The sequence below is a fragment of the Thalia democratica genome, chromosome 3 (assembly GCF_965202585.1).
Source record: "Thalia democratica chromosome 3, ktThaDemo2.hap1.1, whole genome shotgun sequence".
Classification (NCBI taxonomy): domain Eukaryota; kingdom Metazoa; phylum Chordata; class Thaliacea; order Salpida; family Salpidae; genus Thalia; species Thalia democratica.
The window spans coordinates 17,602,227-17,617,468 of record NC_139167.1 but is presented as its reverse complement, the minus strand read 5'-3'; the positions used below and the strand labels follow the sequence as shown (position 1 = coordinate 17,617,468).

At 29.7% G+C, this 15,242-nt stretch overlaps 1 protein-coding gene across 1 annotated transcript; it reads left to right on the top strand.

Annotated features, from left to right (window-relative positions):
* Nucleotides 1-576: 576 nt before the first annotated feature.
* On the top strand, nucleotides 577-1,338 carry LOC145832101 (uncharacterized). Its single transcript, XM_082939459.1, has one exon. It carries the CDS (start codon nucleotides 577-579, stop codon nucleotides 1,336-1,338), a length of 762 nt encoding a protein of 253 aa, XP_082795585.1.
* Nucleotides 1,339-15,242: the final 13,904 nt, after the last annotated feature.

Genomic DNA, 15,242 nt, shown 5'->3' with positions numbered 1-15,242 from the left:
AAAGAAAAGTTTTCTGCTAAAAATGTAATTATGTTGTATAAAATAGCAGAAGTTTTTAATTTAAAAACAATTTCGTAATTTTCCATCAATTTCATGGAAGAATGCTTTACTTAGGTAGTTGGAACTATTAGTTTTCTAGAACTGTAATATATTTCTCTAGTAAAACTACTTTCAAGTTCCAGTTTACTTGCAAAGTTAGAACTTAAAGTGCTTCATGCAGCCGAAAGTTGGTTAACTTACAAAATTAAGGAACGTGAGAAGTTTGCCAAAAACTTTTTGTTAAAACTTCGTGTTTACTCACTACCAAAAGGTGTTTTAAAAAGACTTTTCAGTGAGTCTTCATTGTATTACAAAACTGATGAAGGTATTACAGTGTTCAAAGATGTGTTGCATGATCAAAAATTTTTTTTTCGTAATAAGTTAAGAGTCAATTGCATAAGCCTTTATTCTTATAAGGCAAGTTCTAACTTACTAGTTCTAGGTGATTTAAAGTATCTTTCTGGTTTTAAACCCGTCGAACACTGTAGAGATGTCATCCAGTTGTGCAATTTTAAAAGCGCAGAAGCTCTTCCTTTCATGCTGGCAGAACGACATGATATCCAAGCAGTTTGCATTGAAGGGGAAGTTTACGTTTTAGATGGCTGTGAGCACTATGAAATGTACGTTGAAAGGTACTCACCAGCCAACAACACGTGGATGAAAGTGGCAGACGCCTTCGACCCGCGCAACAGCTTTTCCGTTTGCGCCGTTGCCAACAAAATTTTAACTTTCGGGGGCTGGTCTCCAGAATATCCGTACCCCGTCCACGGCTCTTGCTTGCAACTGGACACGGCCGGCTTCAAGTGGAAAGAACTGGCCGGCATGAATGTGGGCGCGAGGGCGGTGACGGCGTGCTCGCTTCTCAACGAAACGGTTGTGGTCACCGGCGGTATGAATCAGCAGCACAAGAGGCTGAACTTTGCGGAGCGTTACGATCACGCCAACGACAGGTGGCTGTCAATGCCGAGCATGATCCGCTGCAGGGGCCGTCACTACACGGTGGCCTTGCGGCAAAAGTTGTATGTTTTCGGGGACGGAGCTGGAGAGTGCGAGGTTTTCGACGACGTTGGCGGCAGTTTCGTTTCCATCAAATCGCCACCTTACCTGTGGGAAACGGCCGTGCACGGAGCGGTGGCGTTCGGAGGCGTGATCGCAATTTTTCAAAGCGGAGAGCCGTACGTTGCTTGTTACGACGTTGATGGGAGCGAATGGTCGAAAAAACCCTGCGCGACCACGCAAACAAAAGAAAGGTTTTCGTGCGTCAAGGTGCCATGGTTCTTAGAAACCATATCGATATAAAAGATCTGTTTGTATGCAAAAGTGTGTTCATATAGTGATAAAGTGTTTTGTCGAAATGTTTAAGTGTTTATTAAACTTTATTTACTGGTATTACAAAATTTATTTTTTAGTTTAGTATAGAAGTGGACAACGTTTTTAATCGGCGGTTTGAATCAAGATAAAATTAGTCCTTGACGGGGCTGTTCAAATTAATAATATACCGGATCAAGCATGATAATCCCTTTTTAGATCCGGATCTGGCAGTATCCCAATTAGTAATTACTATGCGGATCTAGCCTATATAATCCTATTGAATTTGGTTGGTCATTATTTCAAATCTATTTAATTAAAAAAAAATTTAATGTACAACATTTTTATTAAACATTTATTTACTTGGACTACAGGTTGTTCAATTAATTGTACTATAGGTTTCCAACTACTTGGACTACAAATAGTTCAATTACTTGTACAACAGGTTGCCCAACTACTTGTACTACAGGTTGCCCAAATACTTGGACTACAAATAGTTCAATTACTTGGACTACTTGTTGCCGAAGTTTTGTTACCACTACTTCCCCACCTACTTAGCATTTCATTTAACCTACTACTTGGTGCACTATTACAGCCATTAGTGGCGGATAAATCATTATTTAAGTGTAAGAAGTTAACAAAATTAGCATATATAAGTGCTAATACAAAGAGTAGTAATTTGAAGAAAAAATTTTAAGAAAAAATAAGTATCAACCATAAAAAAACAATTCCTTTATTGTCGTGTCATCACTACTCATCAAGCTGTTTGCTGTTTTTAATATTAATATATGATATAAAAAGTTTAAAAACTTTTGAACTGCAAACAAAACATTTAAACTGTACGTATTTGTTTGCTGAAATGTTATTAAATAAAGAAACAAACTTTTGACGTAACTTTTTACAACACTAAGCACTTTCTTGACTTATCTTACCCTTAAACTTGTATCTTATTAAAACGGTCGATTTTAGCCGATATAATATACAGTCCAAAAGCCAAGACTTTAAGTTATATTTTTCAGTAATTTTCGTTTTTGTTTTTAAAAGATAATGGATAAATGTTATCTCAATTATTTTTCTTATAAAAAAGTAATTATAAGCTAAATATCTAAAAATATAAATTTGAACAAAAATTAACATACCACATAAAAAATAATCAATCAGTTTTTACAAGTTGTGAGTTTTTAGTTTAACACATTGTGAGCTATGGATGTTAGTCGGCAAACATGAAAAGTCTCAGTTGGGTCTGATTGACTGTCTGTGGGCAGACCGACAACCTGAAATTGACTGCAACAATTTATCATTTACTTAAAATAACTGTCAACAAAACTTCAATTTAAAAAATACAAAGCTTTAATTCTAATAAAGTAAAATAAAATCTACTAGAGCTGCCTCACTTTTTTTTTTGTATTTTTTTTTTTTAATTTTACAGTTTCGTTAATAAACGAAGCAACAAGGTTGTATTTAAATGATGTAAATAACTTTACTACAGAATTAAAACTTAAATTTAAAAATGTATTCGATCATAAGAACTAAGAAAAAACATACCTTATAGCAATTGGTATAAGTAAATATTAAAATCAGTTGTTCTTTATATGTAAACTAGTTCATATGTCGCTATCTCGTAGAGGTTCTACTTATATAACTTATTATTGGCCTGGTTTAATACGCAACGTGCGCTCTAACTTATATAAAGTAGAAGTCCCCAAGATAACGCTTAAATTATAATTGCTTAAATATACTAATATGAATTACTTACCAATTACTAAATGTTTAATAAATCAGTTACTTAATTTAAATTGAGTTCGAATTTGTGATCATGAATATATTTACAATGAAATGCGAAACGAAAAGATGATAAAAAACCGCGCAACATTACACTAGAATAACAGAAACTAAACACTACATGTTTAAACCAAACTAAAAAACATTCTAAAATCGAAATCACTTCAACAAGATTGAAACCATTAAAACTTAAGTGCAGCAAAAAGCTGCACTGAGTTCAGACCACTCAATGAAGTAGAAACTAGAAAAACTGAACTGTGCTAATTACGCGATATTCTTAATTTATACTCCAACTATACAACATCGTTTATAAAACTTAAGAGTTGGTTAGAACACATTAAGACTTAAATAACAGTAAAATGTAGACAGTTCAAAAAATCTCCTCGCCGCCGGAACTCGCTCCGCCCCTGCACATCTCCTCGTCGTCTGACCGGTCCACGCCGATCCGTCTCCTCGCCTCACCCAGCGGTCTCTTGGCCCTACGGAACCCGTCTCCTTGCCTCAACCAGCGGTCTCTTGGCCCTACGGAACCGTCTCCTTGCCTCAACCAGCGGTCTCTTGGCCCTACGGAACCGTCTCCTTGCCTCAACCAGCGGTCTCTTGGCCCTACGGAACCCGTCTCCTTGCCTCAACCAGCGGTCTCTTGGCCCTACGGAACCGTCTCCTTGCCTCACCCAGCGGTCTCTTGGCCCTACGGAACCGTCTCCTTGCCTCAACCAGCGGTCTCTTGGCCCTACGGAACCGTCTCCTTGCCTCAACCAGCGGTCTCTTGGCCCTACGGAACCCGTCTCCTTGCCTCAACCAGCGGTCTGTTGGCCCTACGGAACCGTCTCCTTGCCTCACCCAGCGGTCTCTTGGCGCTACGGAATCCTCTGATCCGTCTCTTCATACATCTCCTCTTTCATCTCCTCGTTCCTCACCTCGTTCATACGTCTCCTCCCCGCTCCTCGCCGATTCGTTTCTCGAGCCGTTCGTGCGAAAGTGCAATAAAAGTTCAAGCAAAAATATAAAGAAAATACTATTTCAAGTATTTTCAAGTACTTTTAAATATGTTTATAAGAAACTTAAAAAACATTTATAGCTTCAGTTTAAACTAATTATTCATTATAAAAACTTTTAGTATATTAAAAACATTTCACATTCAACATGAGTTAGTTGACAAAACAAACAATTATATTCATTTCAAAAGCTTAAATTTGTTTCGTAAAAATATATAGCTCTTGAACTTTATACTAATTTATAAAACTTTAACATTCTAAGAAAGTTAAAAACAAAGTTGTTGTTAGAGTTTAAATGTTGAATAAGATATTAATAGCTCAAATGACCTTATTAAAATTGTGGTTTTATAAGTAAGCTGAAATGTATAATAACAAAAAACAAGCCAATAAAGTTTGTTACAAGCAATTAAAAGGTCATTGTAAAAAAAAACTTTAAATATTATAGTTTAAAGTTTGAACATGACATTGTTGCTAAATATAAAACTAAATTAAGTTTAATAAACTTAAGAAATTTCACTTCATTAACCGATTATGCACTCGAAAACAAGTTTTAATAACCTCATACAAATACTTTTACAAGGACGAACGAAAAAACAACAATGTTTTTACATGCAGTTTAAAAAGTTTATTATCCATTATAGTTCAAATTAAACGATTGTTTGAAAACAAAACAATTAAACTTTACAGATGCTAACTTTTATAGAAGTTTAAAACTCTTTTTGTTACAAGAAAGTTTTATTATTAGAAGCCTTTAGTTTCATTTTAACTTTTAATAAAATGTTTAAAACGATTGAACGATATTTAATTAATTTGACAAAACGCGGAACAACTTGAAAACAAGACAAACTTTTGTTTAAACTTGCTCGTACAAGTTTAAAACTCATTTTTAAAAAAGGTTCAACAATGAATTGCAATAATATCTACACAACAAATACATTTTAGTTCTAACACATGTCCATTAGCTTTTCCCAAACCACTTTAACATAAAATTCAACACAAAAAAGCTAATTACTTTTTGCAAAAAACAACACAAATCTCTCACAAACTCGAACTACTTAGTTGTTTTTCCAACTAGAAATTTTAAACTCATTTTTAAAACTTTACAGACCAGATGACTGGGTTAAATAAATGCCCTTAAATTTATCGAATTTATAATATTATTAAATAAAGTTTATTTTACTCTGTTTTCAAGTCACCATCTACAAAACGTAAAAATTTTAATGAAGGTATCTGTGTTCGATTCCAGCTATAAACAACTGGACGTCCGGGTCATCATGTCGCTATCTCGTAAGATAACGCTTAAATTATAATTGTTTTAACTAAAAAAACTAATATGGATTACTTACCATTTACTAAATGTTTAATAAATCAGTTACTTAATTTAAACTGAGTTCGAGTTTGTGATCATGAATATATTTACAATGAACTTGCGAAACGAAAAGATGATAAAAATCTGCGCAACATTACACTAGAATAACAGAAACTAAACACTACATGTTTAAACCAAATTCAAAAAAACATTCTAAAATCGAACTCAATTTGACAACAAGATTGAAACCATTAAAACTTAGGTGCCGCGAAACGCGGCACTGAGTTCAGACCATTCAATGAAGTAGAAACTAGAAAAACTGAACTGTGCTAATTACGCGATATTCTTAATTTATACTCGCTTGAAAACAAAAAAAGAAAGTAAAAAAGAGACAATTACCGCTCACGCGGTACAGCTTCAAGAAGTAAACAAGTCAGAAAAAACCCCTAATTAGAAACAACTCTAAACCGCTACCAAGCGGTTACACATACATAAAAATTCATAATTTATATATAAGTTTTAATTATATTAATGAACAATTCCATAAAGTTACAATTATTTACAAAAACTGTGCTTTAACTTCTTAAAATTATAAACTTTATAAATATAAAGTTGATGTAGTTGTAGTAACAGGTTATTTTTAATTATATAAATATCTTTCTGTTCAATATGCAAGTTATTTACGGAATTTTAGTATTTCTAAAACTAACATTACTTTTAATACTTGAACTATTATAAATAAAATATTTTTTTGATAGTTTTAAAAAGTCAAAAGAATTTAACACTAAAACTGACCTGTATTATAGAATGACAAAAAAAAAAGTTTAATATACCTGAAGAAACAATTAATATAACGGGATTCATTATAACATTAGAAATTTTGCCTAGTTGTTTAGTTTTGTTTTGATACTTATTTTGTATGGAAGTGCACGAAGGTTTTCTTTGAATGTTAAATTTCATTTAGTATTTGAAATAATCTTGTTTGCATTGTAATTATTTACATTGTTATAAGGATAAAAAAAGTAGTTTTTGCCATTACTTCACTTTTTATTTTCTTATTTTAGTTTATTGTCAATTTTGAATAATAAAGTTTATTGAAGTTTTAAAGTTGGTTGGTAGGTAAATCTATAAATGGTATTGTAGATACTCAATTTTTTTATAGTTGTTATCAAATCGTAAATTAATGTATATTTACTAGTTCCATTTTAAAATGTTAACTAAAGTAGTACAAGTTAATGAAGTCTTCTTTGTTAATCGAATTTTATCTTTGTATTTGTTGTTAAATGTAACGTTTATAGTATTTAATTTATTTACTTTTACCAATTTTTTTGTATAATTTATTTATAGTCAAGTTTTAAAAAATGAGTTTTAGATTTATTTTAATTTTTAGGCAGAAAAACAAATTGAACTCTATAAAATTTGCTCCTTGTAAAAACATATTATCTTTATTAATAAAAAGTATTTTAAATAAATCTTACATGACGGTATCAGCAGTTTAAACATAAACATGATATAAAAGTAATAGAATAATAAAAACTTTAAGGAAAATTTTATTCAGTTAAATGTGATATTATATATGTTTACAAAGTTGATACTTTTTTCAAGAATAAAATATAAAAAACAGTTGGATTTTAAATTTATATAATATATCTTTCGGTTTTTTTGTTACATATTAAAAACAAATTTATACCTCTACAGCTAGCCAAATTGTCTTAGATATGTTTGTGCAATTTTTATACAAGTTGTAAGCGCAATTAAGTTTTTACGAAATAAAAAAGTTCTTTACAAATATCTGATTCTGCAAAACTTCACCTTTCCGGCTCCGGTTGATCCAACGTATTCATAATTCTTAATTGTTGCTTTTTAATAATCCTTTATAAGGCACTCACCATTAAAAATGAAAATTAGTGTCAGTCTTACAGCTACATACTCTATCTGTTTCGCTTATATCTTTCAGCGTTATTTATATTTGAAGTCAACTTTGTCTCTTTCTAATTTGCTTTTTAAATTTCAAATTAAAGGTAATTCCTATCACTTATATAGCTTAGTACAAAAAGTCACTTAAACGTTTAAACTATACACAATTTTTTTATACAAGTATGATTATCAAAAAATAAATACACGATCTTTTAATCAAGTTTTATTAGTATTAATTTCAATTTAGTTAAATTTAATAACTTTTTAAAAAACTAATGTGTACTACAAGACATAAGGTAATATTTAAATATAGTGGGTTTTTTACACAGAAATATAGACATGACTTATTCAAAAACAGATTTTTGTTCAAACAAATGCAAGTGAAATAGACAGCTAACTCTTATCAACTACTAATGGTAGCAACTAATTTTTAGATTAAATTGTGAGTAAATAAATAGTTAGAGAATTCATCAGAAAAAACAATCAATTAACACTAGTAAGCATAATTTACAAAAATTAAATAGACATTCACAACTAAATACTACAAATTTATAAACAGTTTATCAGTAATTTAACTAAATTAAGCAACAATACCAAAACAAACAACAAAATAAGCGACAAAATTAAATTAAAATAAAATAGAATTTAATTCAAATAAAATAAAATTCATATCTACTTATAAACATTAGAATTATAAACGCATTGTTTCTTACACAAATTAGGTTATAAAGTTTTTATAAATAAAGATTCTAAATCACCTACACGATAATCATTACGTTAGTTAAATTTAAAAAGTTACTGTCACTTTATTATTTGCAAAAACTTAATTGTTAAATAAGTGTTCGGCAATCGCTGATAATCTGTTAGATGGTTTTTTCAAACCCGTGTCTATCCAATTTCTGAGGGATTTAGAAACATGTTGTTCTCTTCTAATATGGAATCTCTGGGACGTTCTGCCGATGTAAACACTATCGCAATGGCATTTAAATTTTTAAATTACTTTATTTTTTTGAGATCATCATTATGATCTTTAAAAATTTAATTTAAGGGTTTTCTTGTTACATGACTGATTCTTAGTTGTACAGAACGAAAAGTGGAGTTGACTGTGTTTTTGACATTCTTTTCAAGAGCAGTTGCTACTTTACCTAAATACGGTAGTCTTAATTATATAGGGCATTCACTAGGACCAAAATTATAAACAATATTTATGAACAAATCTAAAGTTTTTAATATTTTTTGTGCTATCATTGTTTATATAAATTAAAATAAACAAACATACTGCATTTTTAGAGGTTTCAAATTCTAGCGTTTCAAACTTCAAATTAAGCATTAATAATCTATTTTATAAAAACATAAAAATAAAAGTAAAACTATTAACTTTTATGCAATTGTTATTAGTGATGTACCGGACCCACAATTTCGGGTCCGGCCGGACCCGGATCCGGTTTTTTTTTTCAAATTAGAATCCGGCCGAACCGGATCCGGACTTTTTTTTCAAATTAGAATCCGGCCGGATCCGGATATCAGACAAAAATGGCAATATCCGGCCGGACCCGGACCCGGATAGTGAGTCCGGTACATCACTAGTATAAACTAGCCTGAGTCAGTATGAGGTTTTTAAAAACTGAAAAAAAAGAACTTTAAACAAATAATAAGTAGAACAGCTAGCCACAAGGTTTACAAATTTAGGTGTTATTTACAATTAAAAATCTGAAATCAATTTCTTGAACAAAATACACTAGAAAATTACAAAATATTAAAAACTGGATCAGCTCAAACTCATTCAAAATATAAAAGAAAACTAGCCTGAGTTTTTATAAAAAACTGAACTAGCATGAGGCAGTCCAAGAATTTCTAAAATTCCCAAAAACTTTCAAACTAGCAGGGTTGCCACTGTTTAAGTCAATAAAACTAGCTAGAGTGAGTATAAAAAAGCCTGAGTCAGAATGAGGTTTTTAAAACTGAAAAAATTACTTTAATCTATTAATCAGTAGAATAGCTAGCAAAGGTTGACAATTTAGTAGTAAAGTTTTGGACTGATTGTGGTTCACTTAACTTATTAGTACTACCCATCATAGTTAAATCCTACTTTATTTAATTAATATCTAACAAATAAAAAATTCTAACTGAGACTACTTTCTATAATGAGACACGACAGTTTTGAGTGATGAATCTTTTATATAAAACACAAAAAGAAATACTAGCATACACAAAATTATTGATAACTTTGGTAACACTTTAAAAACTGGAAGCTATTTAAATCTATATCAAAAGACTTAAAACAATAAGCTAAAAATCAAATAAAACTTTTAGTAAACAAGAAACTGTAAAATCTTTAATTAACTATTAAACTATAAACCTGGCTTAGATATTTATACAATTTAACACCTGTTGAAATATTCACTTTTAAAACAAAACACTACTTACAATAAGCATTCACAAAAAATTTGAAGATATTTTGTTGCTTCAAGCTGCACACCAAACTAACTAACTGCTTACATATAAACTGCCTGTCATGTTCTGATGTTTTGTTGCATCAGTATTTAGTTTGAAACATTTCGTCATATGGTTGTAATTTGCTCGTACGTTCAACCGTATTAACTCTAAATATTCCAAAGATTTAAACTTTACAACATATATAAAGAGCTGCATTTCTGAAATGTTTATTTCATAGTTTAAATGTAAACAAATTTAAATTAGTCACGTGTACAAAATGAGCCAATCACGGTAGGTGTTTAATTAAAACTGACGAAAATGACTCTTATTTATTTACACAGGGTTTGTTTTAAAAAAAAAAAACTTTTCAGTATGCTCTCTTTTACTAACTAGATCCGGGTCCGGCCGGACCCGGATCCGGACTTTTTTTTTCAAATTAGAGTCCGGCCGGAACTGGATCCGGACTTTTTTTTCAAAATAGATTCCGGCCGGATCCGGATATCAGACAAAAATGCTATATCCGGCCGGACCCGGACCCGGACAATGAGTCCGGTGCATCACTAATTGTTATACGGTCGTAAATTATATTTTACACTTCAGTTTATTAATTTCAACAAAAGGAATTTAAATTGCATGTTAAAATTGTTTCAAATTGTTATTTTAATTTAAACATGTAAAATAAAAGATTTTTGTTATTGAAAAAGACATTAAATATTTTTACAAGGTACTTTAAATGTTTTTATTTTAATACACAGAATTAATAAAATAATTTAATCAATTTTTTTTATTTAAAATTGTTTTAATTTTTTATAAAAATTTTATATTTTAATATTTTTTAGCCTCGTATTTGAGTTTAAAAATGGTCAGAAAAACTTTCTAGTTGTTTTGCAAATTTAATCAATTTTTATGGCTGATACTAAGCAAGTTACATGCAACACTTAATCAGAAAATAGTTTTTTCTGTAAAATGGTCAAAAGATTCATGTTTTAAATATGATTACCATGCTAAAACATTTAATGAACAAGAAAATTACAGGTTAGCCACACATTAAAGGTACTCAGGATATTTTGAATTTTTTTAAATCCAGGATGACTTAGGACAGTTTTGATTTTTTAGGAAAATGTTAGGATAGTTTCAGGATTTTAAAAATTTTCAGGATTATTTTTTTTTATATTAAGAACAAGGGTTGCCACTAAACCTGGAATCCTAGAAAAATATGTGTGACAATTTAAAAAACCTAGATGTTAAATAATCTTGAAAAAATTTTGAACAAAAATCTCTAAAAAATTATTAGTTTAAAACAGTTTCTACATGTTAAGTAGAAAACCAAGCTATTATCTAAATAAAAAGTTTTTTCATCGTAATTTTTTTTTTTTTCAAAAACACATTTATAGTAGGTTTACCACATCTTTCGATGTTATTAGACAGTTCTTTATCCTAAACTTTATTTTGTACTTGAAATAGACAAAAACATGTACTTTCAAAAACCTAGAAGAAATTTATAAAACAACTAGTGGCAAAACTGTAGAATGAGATTTAATTGATCGAATTTAATAATTTATAAAAACCCAATGGTAATAACTTGATAACAGTTGTTGTTGTAAAATTTTAAGTAAGACCTTTTATGTTTATGTAGCTTGATGTATTTATTTTAGGACTTTTCTGTGAATTTTACTTTTTTAAGTATTAACTTTATATAGATGAATATACTGTTAGGCATTTTTTGTAGTGTGTTTTTTATTCAGTATTTACATTGTAGTCAATAGAAAGTCTGTAAGTTATATTTGTCTTCAATTAATTGTTAAAAGTGACTGTTTTAGACAGCTATAACTGTTAATAGCATAAAGTTTTTAAATAGGTTGTTGTAGGTTTGACAGCTTGAGTTAAAATTATGTGTGAATTAGTCTGAAAATCTACTATAGTTATTGTGCTTTGTCTTAAAAATTTTGTAAATTTTTTTATTGCAATTGTTTTGTTTTTCTAAGTATTTTGTTATGCTTAAAAAACTGAATTTTGTAAAAATATTTTTCTAAGGGAGATGCCATTAGCTTCACTATTTCCCAATAAAGTTACCATAGAGTACATAAAAGAAACTAACTGTTACTTATTAAAACTTTAATAGTACTTTAGGCAATTTTACTAAGAAATAGCTACTGGACCACACCGCCGCGGTGAGGCTGGCATCATGGTGTGGGTTACCACTTTTTTTTTATGTGGTGGTATCACCGGTTAACCTGGGGGTGGACAACTTATGAATATTTTAATAATTTTAATAGCTTTTCTAAAAACGCTATCTACCCCTAGAGTAACCGGTCCTATAACACATATTAAAAAAATATTAGAAAAAATTCGAAAAGAGTTTAAAGTTTTAATGTTATCAAAAATAAATACTTAACATAATAAATTTTATAATTGTTTTTCGACAAGAATAATTTTTTATACCCAGAATTTATAAGCTAAAAATGTGAAAATTTTAATGGCTTTATTTTATAAATTTTTAATTTTAGGTTATCTGAAAACAGTTTTTATGCGTATTTTGGTAGTTGTTAAACTTATAACAATACAACTATACAAACAATTAAAGCTAAAAATTTAACTAAGCCATTTCATTGCTCTTACCTATAAAAGTTTTTTCTGTTTTGAAAAAAGAACTTATATTAAAACCTTCATTTATCTTATAACCTTGAATATGTTTGCGGTCATTGTTTTTGAAAACTTCATAGAATATATCGGCCCCTTTGCCCATGTTCATGCGGTAGTTAGTACCTAAAAACCTAAGAAATGACTTTTAACTAAACTTAACTATCTTTCGTATTTGTTAAACAAAAATTAAAAGTTAAAAATTTAGTTTAAGTTCAAAGGTTATTAGAATAACTGTTACTAATTAATTGAAATTAGTTAATTAAATGTAATTATTACTGAAGTACTATATTATTAGAATTAAAGTGTATTGAAATACAATTTAAAGCTTAAAACTAATGTCTGTAGAACATAATTTTAACTCTAACTGTAAGTCTAAAAAAATATTTAACTAACAATAGTGCTTTTGGTTTTTTTTTGTATTACTTTATTGTTAAATTAAAAAACTACATCAACACTATAACTTTTTACACTCTATATGTGTTTACGAGACTCACCTGATACTACGGTCGTGTTTAACAATTGTGGTTCCTAGAGGGTATTGCTTTATGCCTCCATAAACTTGAAACTGCAGGTCGCGTCCACTTGTTTTCATTCCTTAGGTATAATTTAACATTAAATAATTGAATTATTAAAAAAAATGGTTAAAGATATCCTTTAATATAAAAATTATAAGTATTAAAAAAATAATAATAATAACTAAATAGTTAAATGGATAGCTTTTTAGTTTACATATACTTATTATAAAAAGATACAACGTTCTTGTTTAAATAATCTTACTGTTTTTGAAATTTGTTAGTTGTTCTTCTAGGTTTTCAATGCTATTTTTTGTGTCTATAGCATCGTCATGTTCTGCACGACAAGTAAAATCTGGTAAAAAGCAGAAATTTTAAGTCTTTTTTCATAAAAAAGTCCGCAAGACATTCAATAATTGCTATGAAGTTTTGTACCTAAAGTAATACATTATTTTGATATAGTTATTTTAAACTAATTATATAACTTAATCAAATGTATTGCTTGCGTACTTGATACTTCAAAGGTGTCAATTAAAGTTCTCAACTTAATAAAAGGAGAATGATAAATAATAAATTTTACATTTTAATAACAAAACAATGTTTCACTCATTTGAAAACGAGATCTTCAGTTGCTTAAAATCTTATTCAAATAGGATATATTGCTTAAATAATTTGAAGCTTACATGTCGATTTCTGTTCAGCCAGGGGTCTCTAATAATTATGGTGTGACACTCGCTTCTTTCATGTCTTTCTAAGTTTATTAGTAAACTCGAAAAAATAGCTTTAAAATGGTTTAGCTTAGTGTCTACAATATTTGTATAGTCATTCGACACCCACACAACCTAAAACAAGTCATTATTTAATTGCATGTTTAAAGTGCCTATTTAGGTAATAAACTTAAGTAAATACTATAAATTCTATGCTAAAGTATTTGCTGGTATTTTCTGAAGTTTTTAAAATAGACAAATTAAATTGATCTTACCAGTTTGTTTTGTCTTTGTTTCTCAAAGTTTAACTGATCTGTAGTTCTTTGTAACTGCTTTTCTAACTTTTGTATCTTGTTTTGCAAATCATCATATCTAACGTCTGTCTGAACCTCAACTACGTTAACTTGCTTTTGATCTGTCTGTACTTCAACTACGTTAACTTGCTTTTGATCTGTCTGTACTTCAACTACGTTAACTTGCTTTTGATCTGTCTGTATCTCAGCTACATTAATTTGCTGTTGATTAGTCTGGACACCAGTATCTCGAATTTGAACTTGCTCAGTTTGATTTTGGCCGTCAATCACCTCGATTTGCTCCTCATCAACTTGTATTTGGGCATTCTTAAATAAAATTTTTTTACCAAATAACCATTTCATTATGCACATTTTGAAGTTTTTGTTAATACTTAACTACCCTTTAAATAAATATTAATATAATTATCCGTTAAAAATAAAACTAAGTTTGTTTGAGAAATTTAATAAAAAAAGTATTAAAGATGGTTAAAAAACAAAGTATGTTTTGTTTACGTCAAGGTTTCCCAATTTTTTTTCTAAAGACTCCTAAACAATAAAAAAACCTTTAGTCACCTCAAACAACAGTACTCGAAAAACTACCGATAAAAACACCTAAGACCTTTTTTTTCATTATCAAGACCTGAATATCTTATATAAATTTTAATTTATGACCTAATTGCCCGTTTACTAATTCACCATCACCCCTCTGGCCCCTTTGCTGCTCATGATCCCCTAAATTTCTGTTTTGGTGCATTTTGGGAAACCCTGGTTTACACATCTTTAATGAGCGTAAATAAATGTCATTTGAAAATTATAAAAAAGTTTTTACAAAATAACTAGACTGTTTTCTCCTTGACATATAAAACAGACAAGTTTTCAAATACAAACAATATTTGAATAGACGGCTAGACTAAAACTGATCATTTATAATTTGCAATCATTGCTAGCCTGATCTTTTTAAACTTGATCACTCAAACCCAATCATATCTAACCCGTATACTTCGAAAAGTTTTTATTTGTAATTAATAACTTAACCGTAAGATCAACAACAACAGCATCCGAGACAATCCTACGACCGGTTTTAGTCCTAATTAGGGCTCATCAGGCAGGTATAGTCGCAAGAAACCATTATTTGTTTTAGATCCTAACAGCGGTTTCTCGCGACTATGCCTGCCTGGTGAGTCCTAATTAGGACGAAACTTTTTGTAGGATTGTGTCGGATGCTTTTGTTGTTGATCATTAATTGTTGTTGTAAAGTTCATTAATGATAATTAAAACTTTTTGAAGTAAACAGGTTA